The 16,607-nt window shown below is 43.8% G+C and overlaps 1 protein-coding gene across 1 annotated transcript in view; it reads left to right on the forward strand.

Moving 5' to 3' along the window:
- The window catches only part of LOC124594490 (paired mesoderm homeobox protein 2B), a 537,638-nt gene that overhangs the window by 218,162 nt on the left and 302,869 nt on the right, over nt 1–16,607 (forward strand). Inside the window, exon 4 of the mRNA XM_047132865.1 lies at nt 11,383–11,491. Coding sequence (XP_046988821.1) covers nt 11,383–11,491 — 109 coding nt within the window. The remainder of the gene's footprint in view (nt 1–11,382; nt 11,492–16,607) is intronic.

The raw sequence follows: 16,607 nt of genomic DNA on the forward strand, positions 1-16,607 counted from the left end.
TGTTGGTTTTATTCAGGATTCCAATACGCCATATTATTCTCCGTTCTTTTGGCTACAAAACCCTATTTTTCAACATAATCTCTGTTCAATGCGGCAGCCTTCCGCCACCTTACGGGAGGACCTGTAGGTCCGCGTGGTACCACTCTATTGGTAGACGTCCGAGCCATCGTCGAGCTGCATCAACAACTGCGTCCAGAAATTTTCACAATCAGCTTCGTAATGCGCAAGCAGTCCCGCACATATGGTCCTTCCTCGCCCTTTGTGGTCTTCTGTTAGGCAGCGAGGAGCCCATGGAGCACACACCTTTGGCTACCGCGACTGGTGTAAGAGTGTGTCAGCAGAGACGTCCATTTGAGCAGCGAGGTGTTTGATTGCGGTCCGTCGATCACCTCGAATGAGTGTCCGCACGCTCCAACATTGCAGGAGTCACAGCTGTGTGCGACTGGCCAGCTCGCGGGAGATCGAACAGGTTTGCGCGACCTTGTTACGGTGATGACAGATGCCTCTCACAACGCTTGGTTCCCATGTATATTTTGCAAGCGCTGATGAATATCTGTGATAGCATGGTTTTCCGCCAAAAGAAACTCAATGACCGAGCGACGTGTCGCATTGTTAGCACGACGGACTCGCATGCGGGAAGACGATGGTTGAAACCCGCGTCCGGCCATCCTGATGTAGGTTTTCCGTGATTTTCCTAATTTGCTTCAGGCAAAAGCCGGAATGGTTCTTTTCAAAGGGCACGGCCGACTTTCTTGCAAATCCCTCCGTAATCCGATAGGACCGATGACTACAATGTCTGGTCCCCTACCGCGGATCAACCAACCACATAAACTCAATGACAGCTCTCTGTCTGGAACGCACCTCCGATACAGGCGCCATTTTGAAGGTTACATATGGCTCCGCCATCTATCGGACCTTCATGAAACTGTGTTGTTGTTGTGGTCTTCAGTCCAGAGACTGGTTTGATGCAGCTATCCATGCTACTCCATCCTGTGCAAGCTGCACCTACTCCAACCTACATCCTTCTGAATCTGCTTAGTGTATTCATCTCTTGGTCTCCCTCTACGATTTTTACCCTCCACGCTGCCCTCCAGTACTAAATTGATGATCCCTTGATGTCTCAGAACATGTCCTACCAACCGATCCCTTTTTCTAGTCAAGTTGTGCCACAAATTTCTCTTCTCCCCAATTCTATTCAATACCTCCTCATTAGTTACGTGATCGACCCAACTAATCTCCAGCATTCTTCTGTAGCACCGCATTTCGAAAGCTTCTCTTCTTGTCTAAACTATTTATCGTCCATGTTTCACTTCCATACATGGCCACGCTCCATTCAAATACTTTCAGAAACGACTTCCTGACACTTAAATCTATACTCGATGTTAACCAATTTCTCCTCTTCAAAAACGTTTTCCTTGCCATTGCCAGTCTACATTTTATGTCCTCTCTACTTCGACCATCATCGGTTATTTTGCTCCCTAAATAGCAAAACTCATCTACTACTTTGTGTCCCATTTCCTAATCTAATTCCCTCAGCATCACCCGATTTGATTCAACTACATTCCATTATCCTCGTTTTGCTATTGTTGATGCTCATCTTATGTCCTCCTATTAAGACACTGTCCATTCCATTCGACTGCTCTTCGAGGTCCTTTGCTGTCTCTGACAGAATTGCAATGTCATCCGCGAATCTCAAAGTTTTTATTTCTTCTCTATGGATTCTAATACCTACTCCGAACTTTTCTTTTGTTTCCTTTATTGCTTGCTCAATATACAGATTGAGTAACATCAGGGAGAGGCTACACCCCTGTGTAACTCCCTTCCCAAACACTTCTTCCCTTTCATGCCCCTCGACTCTTACAACTGCCATCTGGTTTCTGTACAAATTGTAAATAGCCTTTCGCTCCATGTATTTTACCCCTGCCACCTTCAGAATTTGAGAGTATTCCACTCAACGTTGTCAAAAGCTTTCTCTAAGTCTACAAATCCTAGAAACGTAGGTTTGCCTTTCCTTAATCTTTCTTCTAAGGTAAGTCGTAAGGTCAGTATTGCCTCACGTGTTCCAACATTTCTACGGAATCCAAACTGATCTTCCCCGAGGTCGGCTTCTACCAGTTTTTCCATTCGTCTGTAGAGAATTCTCGTTAGTATTTTGCAGCTGTGACTTATTAAACTGATAGTTCGGTAATTTTCACATCTGTCAATATCTGCTTTATATGGGATTGGAATTATTATATTCTTCTTGAAGTCTGAGGGTATTTCGCCTGTCTCATACATCTTGCTCACCAGATGGTAGAGTTTTGTCAGGGCTGTCAGTAGTTCTAATGGAATGTTGTCTACTCCGGGGGCCTTGTTTCGACTCAGGTCTTTCAGTGCTCGGTGAAATTCTTCACGCAGTATCATGTCTCCCATTTCATCTTCACCTATGTCCTCTTCCATTTCCGCAGTGTTGCCCTCAAGTACATCGCCCTTGTATAAGCCCTCTATATACTCCTTCCACCTTTCTGCTTTCCCTTCTTTGCTTAGAACTGGGTTTCAATCTTAGCTCTTGATAATCGTAAAAGTGGTTCTCTTTTCTCCGAAGGTCTCTTTACTTTTCCTGTAGGCAGTATCTGTCTTACCCCTAGTGAGATATGCCTCTACATCCTTACATTTGTCCTCTAGCCACCCCTGCTTAGCCATTTTGCACTTCCTGTCGATCTCATTTTTGAGACGTTTGTATTCCTTTCCGCCTGCTTCATTTACTGCATTTTTATAGTTTCTCCTTTCATCAATTAAATTCTATATACCTTTTGTTACCCAAGGATTTCTACCAGCCCTCGTCTTTTTACCTACTCGATCCTCTGCTACCCATTCTTCTTCTATTGTATTTATTTCCCAAATTCTTGTCAATCGTTCCCTAATGCTCTCCCTGAAACTCTCTACATATCTCGTTCTGTCAGTTCATCTAGGTCCCATCTCCTTAAATTCCCACCTTCCATGAAAATATAGAGGCTAAAGTGGGAATGTTTCACGATGTCCCTCAGCAAATTCCACATTTTTTTCAACCGAAATTCGCCGAGAACAGAACGTTTTGTATTATTTATTGAACTCCGCTCGTACAAGTGCGCAGTGAGCCAGCTTGACTTAAATCTCCATTTTTGGCGGTTTTTTCATACTTTTGTCTAACCGTTGTATTCCTACCTAAGGACGCGTCACTTTTTTGGAAAATCGCCACACCCGGCGGCCTGGAGGGTTAGTAGTGCTCGGTTTCTGACACCTCGTCACCGCAGCAGGAGGCGGACAGCCGCCGGTACGCACTCGCATCGGACAGCGTCGGTCGGCGAGCCTATCGTAGCGTGGTCCGGCCCGGCACGGGCCACTCGTCCATTCCGTTTGACGGCGCGCTCGCCATGCCAATTGATTTGCCGGCATAATGCGGCCCGCTGATTGGGTATCAGGCGGCCGTTTTGCGCCGCCGTCAGCGCTTAAGCTCCGTCATCACGGCCGCGTCGATAAAGACGTTGCGCGCGTAAAGTGATTTCGATGAAAATTTAATCGCCGAATCTGTTGAGAGCACTTGCCGCGGAGCCCTCCGCGCCGGCTTGAGCTCCAATCGGGATGCGCGGCGGTGACAGGGGCGCCGAACCGAGCATCGGATTGAGCGTCTGGTCGGCCCGCGCTTAGCTGCAAGCAGCGGCCAAGCCTGTCTGTCTCGCCGCGCGCAGCACTCACTGCCAGCCAGAGACAGATGGACACAGCTGTCTCTGTGGCGGACGTCCAGGGCTTAACTCTCTGCCCACTGCGAGTACATTGCTCTACCACTACCCTGCTGCCGTCACATTCACTGATTACTAACATTTGTTTCTAAGCAAGAATGCTCGATAGTGCTATGCGGTACAAATGGAAGATACTCGTCAGGTATACAGGATGGTCCATTTGATCCAGACCGGGCCAAATATCTCATGAAATAAGCGTCAAACGAAAAAACTACGAAGAACGAAACTTGTCTAGCTTGAAGGGGGAAACCAGATGGCTCTATGGTTGGCCCGCCAGATGGCGCTGCCATAGGTCAAACGGACATCAGCCAGTTTTGTTTTTTAAATAGGAACCCTATTTTTTATTACATATTCGTGTAGTGCGTAAAGAAATATGAATGTTTTACTTTGACCACGTTTTTTGCTTTCTGATAGATGGCACTGTAATAGTCAGCAACGTATAAGTACGTGGTATCACATAACATTCCGCCATTGCGGACGGTACTTGCTTCGTGATACATCACCCGTGTTAAAATGGACCGTTTACCAATTGCGGAAAAGGTCGTATCTTGTTGATGTATGGCTATTGGCAACAAAATGCCCAACGGGAGTGTGCTTTGTATGCTGCTCCGTATCCTGGACGACATCATCCAAGTGTCCGGACCGTTCAGCCACATGTGAAACGTCAACCACGACCTGCAGCAAATGATGATGCCATAGTAGGTGTTTTAGCTGCTAATCTGCACTTCAGTAGCAGACAAATTGCATGAGAATCGGGAATCTGAAAAACGTCGGTGTTGAGAATGCTACATCAACATCGATTGCACCCGTACCATATTTCTATGCACCAGGAAATTGCATGGCGACGACTTTGAACGTCGTGTACAGTTCTGCCACTGGGCACAAGAGAAATTACGGGACGATGACAGAATTTTTGCACGCGTTCTACTTAGCGACGAAGCGTCATTCACCAACAGCGGTAACGTAAACCGGCATAATATGCACTGTTGGGTTATGGAAAATCCACGACGGCTGCGACAAGTGGAACATCAGCGACGTTGGCGGGTTAATGTATGGTGCAGCATTTTGGCAGGAAGGATAATTGGCCCCCATTTTATCGATGACAATCTATTTGGTGCAATGTATGCTGATTTCCTACGTAATGTTCTACCGATGTTATTACAAAATGTTTCACTGCATGACGGAATGTCGATGTAGTTCCAACATGATGGGTGTCCGGCACATAGCTCGCGTGCGGCTGAAGCGGTATTGAATAGCACATTTCATGACAGGTGGATTGGTCGTCGAAGCACCATACCATTGCCCGCACGTTCACCGGATGTGACGTCCCCGTATTTCTTTATGTGGGGAAAGTTGAAGGATATTTGCTATCGTAATCCACCGACAACGCCTGACAACATGCGTCAGCTCATTGTCAATGTATGCCGTAATTCACGCCCACTAGCCCATCCACTCCCAGTTGCTGTTTCTCATTCACTCATTCAGCCCAGCTCATTGCCAATATCCCTTTGCGTCTCTTTGCCATTGTCTCCTGCGTCACATCTACAGTCCCCTTCGTTCTGTCTACTGGCTAGCGTTGCTGCCTCTGGATCACGGGGTTCCGTGTTCGATTCCCGACCGGATCGGGGATTTTCTCCGCCCGGGACAGGTGTATTTTTATTTCATCATCATTCGGGAAAGTGGTGAGATTGGACAGGGCAAATGCTTGGGAATTTGTACGGGCGCTGATAACCATGCAGTTGAGCACCCCACAAACCAAATATTATCCTTCGTTCTGTCCTACTACTACAGTCTGTCACTGCCTTCCTCTTGCTATCTCTTACTGCTAACATCTCATTCCTTCCTTTCTTCCTACTGCTGCTGTCTCTTCTCACTGTCACTGTTTCCCTTTCTCGCTGTCATTGCCATATTCTCTCTCATTATCCTTGGCTCTCACTCACTTCCATTTTCTCTTTCTCTTTATTCCCCTCCCCCCCCCCCCCCCGTCCCCTCCGGCACTGTCTGTTTCACTCTAGAACAGTTCTGTCACTGTCCACTAAGGTCCTCTGCCACTGTGTCCCCCTCTTTCTCTCACATTGCCGTGGTCTCCTTCGTTCTTTCTGTCTGCTATCTTTCAGTATATATATATATTACTTTTCCGTCTCATTGCCACTGCCACTATCTTCTTATCTCTCAGTATAAAAACAGCGAATATGTTCTGAGACCAAAATATTTGGGAAAATTTTAAAGCTGCTGAAGAAGGTGGAATGAGACAGCTGGTACCCTTCTTTTCAGTCGGAGCCTTTTAAATAAACAGGAACATATTCGAATATTTTGGGCTCCGATAGGAGCAGGATACGACTCATATGAAATGAAAATTATGGGCCAGTAATATTTACATAGGTTACTTATGCGAAATTGAAATAACGCATAATGCATTTTATACCTCAGACCGAATTTTACGTTCAAAAAAATTTTGACGTGCTTCAGAACTACGAAACGGAGTTCCCAGTTCATAACTGAGACACTTTACAGCATATTTCTCCATGCTACATTACTTTCCCCTCACATCGAATTTTACATGTACAAGCTGGGTAACTTCGAAGCTTGGTACCTTGGAAACCAATGAAGATATGAAAAAAATTTTCCAAGTTGTTCGAGATCGGGGTCTTAGGAATATACCGTAAAAATCAAAAGCCATTTGCTACTCATAGCCGTCTTGGGACCCTCGGCTGGGTTTTCATGCGCTGGTGACAGCGAATATATAACAAAAGACACTTTTCTGGGGTTTCCCAAAGAAAACCACCGACAGAGCCATCCAAGCACGACTTAACGACCTGCCCTCACAGCTCTATTTCCGTCAGTACTCGTACAGCAGTGCTAGTCCTGCAAGCTTCGCAACAGAGTTTTGAAGTAGGAAATTAGTCGTGTTTGGGTAACTCAGTCGGTAGAGCATTTGTCCCCGAAACGTGTAGTTCCCGGGTTCGAGTCCCGGCCAGTCACACAGTTTTAAATACGCCGCGGAGTTTCACATCAGGGCACATTCCGCTGCAGAGTGAAAATATCATTCAAGTTTTGTAGCCCCTAGGGATGAGTGGCCTATGGAAGTGTCATTCTGGAGCCAGGCAGCCCTCGGGGGAGTATAAGGGGAGACGTGAGTCCTGTGGGGCCCATTATGTAACTAGGGTTATTGTTTAAGAAAGGAGAGGGACTTCGCGAGGGCTAATAAAAGACAACTCGTAACCCCCTATCCCCGATTCTACAAACAGTCGAACTCACATGCATAAAACAGTTACAAACGTCTAACTAGTTTACAAACGAGTTAATGTCTTTAATATTTGACGTTCAGCATGTAAAACCTTTATTGTTGAAGACGCTGTGTTAGTTTCTCACGCATCTCAATGTTTGTGACCTCGGATCTCCTCAACTACGTATCGTACAATGATAAAATTTTGCAAGTACTATCACTGGTGTACGTGAATACGGTCTCCAAAATCTGTTACTAATAGAGTTAGCAGTAGTACAGTCATAAATTATAACGTGTTTACTGATACTAAAGTTTTACTCCGCGAACAGAGAAAAATGTAGTCAGCTATAAACTTTTTGCGTTCATTATTTTTTGGTTGTGTCAGCTAGAAAACTTTTGAAAAGGTTGAAATTTTGTGTATAGCTTGCTGAACATTCGTAAGTGCTCCTATTCTCAATTGCTGGAAGAATATAGTCTGGGTAATTTGCGAGCCATGATTTACCCTGCCTCAAGAGATATACACGGTTTGTAATTGTAATACCTACATTATTGTCTTAAACGCTTAAAGTAAGGTTATACCTGTAACTTCCTGGCAGAGTAAAACTGTGTGCCGGACCGAGACTCGAAATCGGGACCTTTGCTCCGCTGAAGAGTGAAATTCTCATTCTGGAAACATCCCCTAGGCTGTGGCTAAGCCATGTCTCCGCAATATCCTTTCTTTCAGGAGTGCTAGTTCTGCAAGGTTCGCAGGAGAACTTCTGTAAAGTTTGGAAGGTAGGAGACGAGATACTGGCAGAAGTGAAGCTGTGAGGGCGGGGCGTGAGTCGTGCTTGGGTAGCTCAATTGGTAGAGCACTTGCCCGCAAAAGGCAAAGGTCCCGAGTTCGAGTCTCGGTCCGGCACACAGTTTTAATCTGCCAGGAAGTTTCATATCAGCGCACACTCCGCTGCAGAGTGAAATTCTCATTCTAAGATTATACCTGTTAATGAGTAGATGGTAACAGGATTTTAAAGCTGTAATACACTAGTCATGGACGCCGCGCCTCTTAGACCACCGCATTCACGTCGTTTTCCCAGAACACAAAGCTGGGTGGCAGCTCGCACTCAACAGTGAAACTTGGGCAATTATTTTCTTCATTAATAAAGGAAGTTTCTCCCACTTGGCGCCTTAATCCCTTCTCTGAACAACAGTTTGATATTCATTAGCCTAGATTTACATTTAAAATTAATATTTTAGTGGGAAATAATGGACCCTTACAGCAGCGGTCGCAATGTTTTGATTCGTCAATGTAAAGTATGTTTGATCGAGTTGTGATTGAGTGCTTTTTTAGGTAAGGCGTATCTCCCTACAGTGTTAGTTGACACTGTCAGTGAGACTCTGAAAGACCCCGTACCACAACGTGGGAAAGAGAGACGTAATGATGTCGGATAAGAGACTTCGGACGTAAAGTCATGTCACGATTTTGTCCACATCCTATAGTTCGGTCGTATATTGAGCTATAAGACCCAAATCGATTGGTGGAGAGGTGCAGGCGCGGCCATAGGAGCGCGTCCGTCCCGTCCCAGGGCAGCCAACATCAATTAGCCAGCGGGCACGTGACGCTGGCCGCTAATTAGAGACTGAGTCAACATTTCATGAGGCGGTAATGACCCGGGGCCGGCATTCCGACAAAGCGCTCAGCTCTCCCCAGGGAGTGGATAAGAGCGCCAACAGCAGCAGCAAACCTCCCCCCCCCCCCCACTTCACCCCCCCCCCCCTGCCCCAGTCCGTGGGGAGACGGGCTGCTGCGCGTTCACCGAGCGAGGGCTACGCAAGACACCGTCCCAACAAGTGAGCTGAGCGCAAAGATCGGGAGCTTCAAGCAGTCGAGAAATCCACAGTCGAAAATAGTTTAGCTGCTGGGGCCACCATACCCTTCAGCCAAGGAATTCTCGTTCCTCGGGTTATCTTGCGTACCCGCGTCCATAAAACGAGGGATTCCATGACATCAGCTGCGCCACACTGAGAGTCAGAACACTGTGACCATTGCCTAAGTGAAACTGATGGCGTTGCGGGCTCATGACACGGCAAAGGAAGTATACAGAATGATTCCGTGCTGATGTTGCAAACTTTCAGGGATGATAATGAAGGGTACATGAATCAATCTGAGGTAAGAGCCCTGTTCCAGAAACGGCCGAGTTATACGTTGTAAACGAAAATCATTCTGATACCGTTTCTGCTGCAATTTCTGTGCTTTCCATATTGTGGGAGGAGGAAAAAGACGAAAAAGACGCGCTATTCGTCCACGAGACTCAGAGGACAATAGACACGAGTTCACAGGTAGATGCCGTGTTTCTTGACTTCCACAAGGCGTTTGATACAGTTCCCCACAGTCGTTTAATGAACAAAGTAAGAGCGTATGGACTATCTGACCAATTGTGTGATTGGATTGAAGAGTTTCTAGATAACAGAACCTGGCATGTCATTCTCAAGTTCTTCATAAGTAAGAGTGATTTCATGTGTGCTGCAGGGGTGTGTCGTAGGACCGTTGCTATTCACAGTATTTATAAATGACCTTGTGGAAAACATCGGAAGTTCACTGAGGCTTTTTGCGGATGATGCTGTGGTATATATCGAGAGGTTGTAACAACGGAAAATTGTGCTGGAATGCAGGAGGATCTGCCACGAATCGACGCATGGTGCAGGGAATGGCAATTGAATCTCAATGTAGACAAGTGTAATGTGCTGCGAATACATAGAAGGAAAGGTCCTTTATCATTTAGCTGTAGTATAGCAGGTCAGCAACTAGAAGCAGTTAATTCCATAAATTATCTGGGAGTAGGCATTAGGAGTGATTTAAAATGGAATGACCATATAAAATAATTCGTCGGTAAAGCAGATGCCAGACTGAGATTAATTGGAAGAATCCTAAGAAAAAGCAATCCGAAAACAAAGGAAGTAGGTTACAGTTCACTTGTTCGTCCACTGCTTGAATACTGCTCACCAGTGTGGGAACCGGCCGGAGTGGCCGTGCGGTTCTAGGCGCTACAGCCTGGAGCCGAGCGACCGCTACGGTCGCAGGTTCGAATCCTGCCTCGGGCATGGATGCGTGTGATGTCCTTAGGTTAGTTAGGTTTAAGTAGTTCTAGGGGACCGATGACCTCAGATGTTAAGTCGCATAGTGCTCAGAGCCATTTGAACCAGTGTGGGATCCGTACCAGATAGGGTTGATAGAAGAGATAGAGAAGATCCAACGGAGAGCAGCGCGCTTCGTTACAGGATCATTTAGTAATCGCGAAAGCGTTACGGAGATGATAGATAAACTTCAGTGGAAGACTCTGCAAGAGAGACGCTCAGTAGCTCGGTACGGGCTTTTATTGAAGTTTCGGGAACATACCTTCACCGAGGAGTCAAGCAGTATATTGCTCCCTCCTACGTATATTTCGCGAAGAGCCCATGAGGATAAAATCAGAGATTAGAGCCCACACAGAGGCGTACCGACAATCTTTCTTTCCACGAACAATACGAGACTGGAATAGAAGGGAGAACCGATAGAGGTACTCAAGGTACCCTCCGCCACACACCGTCAGTTGGCTTTCGTAGTATGGATGAAGATGTAGACCAAAACAAGAAAATATTGTTCCTTAAACATGGGCTCTAAAAAGGATTCGTTAAGAGCTAAGAGCACTTCTTCAGTAAAAAAAAATGTATTTTAACAGTAGCAAGATGAACAAATGCTTTAGGGCCCACGTTTTCGTTTTAGTCCATACCACCTCTTGCCAAAATATGGAAAGCAAAGTGCTTGCAGTAGAAGGGGTCCACCGCCAGAGCTATCAGAACGATTTTGGCGTCTATCTTGCGACATGATCGTTACCGGACGAGGATCCTTACATCAGACTGACACATTTACCTTCCTCCATCATTCCTGAAAGTCTGTAACGTTATCACGAAATCACCCTGTATAGGCGCAGCAGAGATGAATGGGGAATCATTCTAGCGACGATACGGGCCGTAAATGGGGAAATCCACTGACATGAGCGACTTTGACAGAGGCAAGTTTAAAATCATTTCAACAAAACAGGCTAGATCGCATATAAGCTGTATATATTCCCCCTTGCGTCTAATTTCGGTCGCTTATAAGACCATCATCAGATTTTTTTCTGTTTTCTAACTACGAGAAATCAGATCATCTCTCCGGAACCAGTTTTTTGAGATAATAAAACTGAAAATAAGTGCATTTTTTCTACAAACAAGAATCGCGGTAATTCGCTCTTAGATGTTAATTTTTATATATTTCCAGAATCAATTACAAAAAAGCCCTAAGAACAGTTCACTAGTTGCAGCTCCAAAGTAACCATCAGGTGCTTGTTTTCAGGTTCAAAGCTGGTTTAGTGAACGTAAGTTGTCGGCCTGTTTCAGATCGCGGGGCACCGAGGCATGTTCTGCTATCATTGCCCGCCGTCGCTGCACCCTTCGAGCGCACCACGGCTGCCAACCTTAGATTACCCCTTCACGCCGACGCATCCCTGTAAGTACCACGTATGTTAGCTTGCTAGAACTAGACAGCTGCATGCCAAATCGTAGGATATTTGGTTGAAAAACCACCTCCGCCCTACGAGCGTTATCGACTTATGAAACTACAGTCATAAATTTGCGAAGGTGAGTCAAATAACACACAGTGAATGTGAAAAAAGTGAAAAATGGAAATGTTATCTTTCAAAGTAGGTAGTACACACTTTCCAAAGAGCTGTTCGGATGTTCAAATCGCGCAGATGCCCAACCATCAGCATAGACACAGTGTGAAAATGTGAGACAAAGTATTCCAAAAGCTTAGCACGCGATGGAATTATCCGTGTTGGGAACAGCTACAAGACACCCAAAAGCTAACAAATGCAAGACGAAATGATGACTGAAATGCAGGTGGGATAGACATGTCTGTAGTCAAAGAATGCACGGTAGATGGGTCGCAAGGGATGAGAAACGATCCAATCTCGGACTTAATGGAAACTGCACACTGCTGAAGACTGTGGTTCCCAGGTAAGACGTGAGTTGTTCTTCCAGTTGTGGATATCAAGTGACTTAATTTTTAATAACTCTTTGATGTCTGCAAATGCTAACTTTTATTTTATTTATTTTATTTTATTGTATAATTTCGGCCGTAGTCCATTTACGAGTACACTTTTGAAAGTCGTTTTTGTAAAACAATATCAGATCTTCACTACATCATTTTTGCTAAATGTGAAAGCAGTGACTAAGCAGAATATAAGTTACGCTAGATATAATAACTTGTAATACACCTGTTGTTTATACTATTCAAACAGTTTCTATTTGTCACGTGCCACTTTTACTGTTTATTTGTGCTACAGAATTTAAGCCTGTTGTTCGCATGATGAAATCTGACTGCAATGAAATGTTAGTAACGGAAGTTACGTGGTACATTATTTAATCTTGAGCAATGAATTCCATAGCATTTATCTTCAAAGAATGTTCCGATGTTTCCTCTACGTTTGAGGAAGTGTTCACTTATACGCGCGTATAATGTTCTCTTTGTCACCTGGAAGATGGTAATGGGACACGGTTGAGTGTATCGATCTTTTATTGAGAATGACTCGTAGGAAATTGAGTAAATAAGAGACCTATGATTTTTCTCTTTTGAATTATAACTAACTGTTTCCAATTTGTTTGGGCAGCCAACTGGTAACGTACAAGAGTAGCCCCGATTGCACCAAATTTTTTAGTGATGTTCAACATTTTGTGTCAAATACAAGTTTTTAGATATTTTTCATATGCTGTACTCGCATCTATCTTGTTTTCTCAGTATTCTATCTTTTCTGCATGCACTCCCACGACTCCTGTTATCGTTCACACTAACGTCCGACACATTCGGCGTCCTGTAGGTCTCTGTTGTTACGCGCTGTCCTGGCTTTCCTCAGTCGCGTTAGCGTCTCTGCGTCGCACGCTATGCGTAAACAAACTTCCCATGGGGTTGACGTTAAAAAAACACGCGCCTTTCACGTGATCTGCCGGCGCGTGCTGTATACTTCTGAACAATCTGTTTTTTTAACCCTTTCAGACACGAATATTTTTTGGAAGAAGCAAAAGTTTTATTTATGTGGTAATGCTCTTAATTTATTTTCTAATGATTTCAGATCCAAGACTTACACAAAAATACCTCTTCATTTTCAAAACATACTTTATACACTTGGCTTCATTTTATAGACTAAAATAACTAATTATGAAATATTCTCTGTTGTAATAAATAGTAAAAGGATTATTCAGTAATTACCACGCAAAATAACAATATTCATGCCGGCCGGTGTGGCCGTGCGGTTCTAAGCGCGTCAGTTTGGAACCGCGTGACCGCTACGGTCGCAGGTTCGAATCCTGCCTCGGGCATGGATGTGTGTGATGATGTCCTTAGGTTAGTTAGGTTTAAGTAGTTCTAAGTTCTAGGGGACTGATGACCTCAGTAGTTAGGTCCCATAGTGCTCAGAGCCATTTAAACAATATTCAGTTATACAGTTGAATATAGCGAACCAACCACATTTGTGTATTCTGGCAGTCACGAGCTGCTGCGCACTGCTAAATTGACTTGCTGATATTTTCATTGTGATGCCCAACAGTTGGCAGCACTGGCGCCTCATGAAAAAATTGAACATTCACAAAAGTGTACTTCTGGTTTCCATTGGGAAAAAATACTTCTGTTGCAGCTAAGACACAGTAAAATTTAATGTACACAATTGTAGCCAGAGGGTCGGAACGGTTTAACGACGCTTTCTCTCATTAAACTGCTTCGTAAACTTGGAGCTGATATCAGAGTGAATTTAATTATTACTTTATATGCACAAATTTTTCAATGTGAGGTGACGTAGGTTTCCGACGATATGGTCACATGACAGATTTACAGGGTATATTTGTTAGCTTTTGACCATAAAAGATGTGCAATGACAAACGTTGCCAACTGAGCGTATGGTGATACAAAGAACGTATGCCGATGTTCTCTGAATATTTATAGACATGAAACATGTGTCACGGGTTTTCGATATACTTCTGTTAGCGTACGTATAAGGGTTGGAGTAGTAAGTAAATTTAATGACATTTCAATTACAGAAGTGTATAATCTACCAGTTACAACAAATTAATACAGTATCGTAATATTTTACTTCTAAAAAGTAAGACAAAATCACTTAGGGTCAAGCTGTCTATACCACTGTGTGTGCTGCGTCCGCGTTTGTCTTTCGTCACCATAATAACCCCGGCGAGCTCTAAGTTACTGCAAGAACACGTCGTAGGGAACTAGTAAAATTTTTTTGAGGAATTTTTTCTTCCGCAACTCTTGCTGTTCATTTCAGACTCTTATCGCACTGGCGTCTAAAACGATTGGAAATATCCACTTCCTCTAATAGCTCATCAATTTATCTTTATGTATTTTTGTGGAAACTTCCATCGAGTCTTTAACGCTGAGAGCTTTGCATTTTGTCGCCTTTGAATGTGCGACGGAAGTGGGAAGGTTGCTACCACTCATTCCCGTATCTTCTTCAAAACGTGAGCTAAACGCCCTTCCAATTAAGCCAGTTTAAAAACTTGGTCTGTTTCCATAACTAATTTCGCAAATACCTTATTCCGAATACGTTTTATTTTTGCTGGCTGTATGTCATAATGTCTGTTGTTATGTTTTGAAACTGGAGCTCACATCTGAGTTCTTGAAACACACTGCTGTCTTATGAGTGATTATAACTAAATATGGAAACGCAGTGATCTTACTCTTCCTCTCTTTCCGTATTTGCCTAGCCAAAGTTATTCGTTCTAAAAGATTCCAAGGTCTTTCATAAGTTTTTTGTTCAAATAACGCCTCTCTTTAATATCAGTATGACTGAAAATACTTAGCTCCAGTTCAATTTCTTCCTTTTGCAACGTTAAGTTTACTAATCTGTGGATCACTGTGTAAAGTATGCCGGCTTTGTATCTCACGATGACATGACTTTTTGGATTACTACAAGCGTAGTAATATTTTTACTTTTTGAATCACAAGTCTTCTGACTGGTTTGACGCGGTCCGCCAAGAATTCCTCTCCTGTGCCAAACTTTTTATCTGAGGGTAACAATTGCAACCTACGTCCACAATTGTTTGCTGTATGTATTCCAGTGTCTGTCTTCCTCTACTGTTTTTACCCACTAGTACTCGTACTATGGAAGTTATTCCTTGATGTCTTAAAAGATGTCCTTCCATCCTGTCCCTACTTCTTTTCAGTATTTTCCCTATATTCCTTCCCTCGCGAATTCTGCGCAGAACCTTTTCATTTCTTACCGTATCAGTCCACCTAATTTTCAACCTTCCTCTGTAGTACGACATCTCAGTTCTCTTCGGCTTTTCCCATAGTCCATGTTTCACTACCGTACGATGCTGTGCTTCGAACGTACATTCTCAGAAATTTCTTCCTCAAATTAAGGTATATGTTAGATATTAGTAGTCTTCTCTTGGTCACAAATGCCCTCTTTGCATGTCTAGTCTGCTTATCATCTCATATTTGCTTGTCCGTTATGGGTTATTTTGCTCCCGGAGTGCAGAATTGATCAACTTAAGCTATTCGTTATCACCAATTTTTATGTTAATTTTCTCGCCGCTCTCACTTCTGCTACTTTTCGTTACTTTGGTCTTTTTCCGGTTTACTCTCAATCCGTATTTTGTACTCATTGGACTGTTCATTCCATTCAATAGATACTGTAGTTCTTCAGTTTCAGTGAGGACAGAAATGTCATCAGCGAATTTTATCACTGATAACCTTTCACCATGAATTTTAATCCCACTCATGAACTTCTTTTTTAATTTCCGTCATTGAGTCTTAGATGTATACATTGAACAGTAGGGGCGAAAGACTATAACCCTGTCGTACACCGTCTGCTTTGTCAGATACGAAGATATCGAATGTATGTTCTGACAACAGCGTCATCTCCAAACAATCTAAGACGGCTGCTCAGATTGTCTCCAAAATCGTTTATATAGATATGGAACAGCAAAGGGCCTATAACACTACCTTGGGGAAAGCCAGAAATCACTTCTGTTTTACTCGATGACTTTCCGTCAATTACTACGAATCCAGTCACATAACTGAGACGATATTGCATAAGCACGCAATTTCACTATAAGCCGCTTGTGTGGTACAGTGTCAAAAGCCTTCCGGAAATCCAGAAATACGGAATCGATCTGAAATCCCTTGTCAATAGTACTCAACACTTCATGCGAATAAAGAGCTAGTTGTGTTTCACAAGAACGATGTTTTCTAAACCCATGTTGACTGTGTGTCAATAGACCGTTTTCTTCGAGGTAATTCATTATGTTGGAAAACAATATACAGGGTGATTCAAAAAGAATACCACAACTTTAGGAATTTAAAACTCTGCAACGACAAAAGGCAGAGCTAAGCACTATCTGTCGGCGAATTAAGGGAGCTATAAAGTTTCATTTAGTTGTACATTTGTTCGCTTGAGGCGCTGTTGACTAGACGTCAGCGTCAGTTGATGCTAAGATGGCGACCGCTCAACAGAAAGCTTTTTGTGTTATTGAGTACGGCAGAAGTGAATCGACGACAGTTGTTCAGCGTGCATTTCGAACGAAGTATGGTGTTAAACCACCTGATAGGTGGT

Source organism: Schistocerca americana, chromosome 2 (genome assembly GCF_021461395.2).
Source record: "Schistocerca americana isolate TAMUIC-IGC-003095 chromosome 2, iqSchAmer2.1, whole genome shotgun sequence".
In the NCBI taxonomy this organism is placed as follows: Eukaryota; Metazoa; Arthropoda; class Insecta; order Orthoptera; family Acrididae; genus Schistocerca; species Schistocerca americana.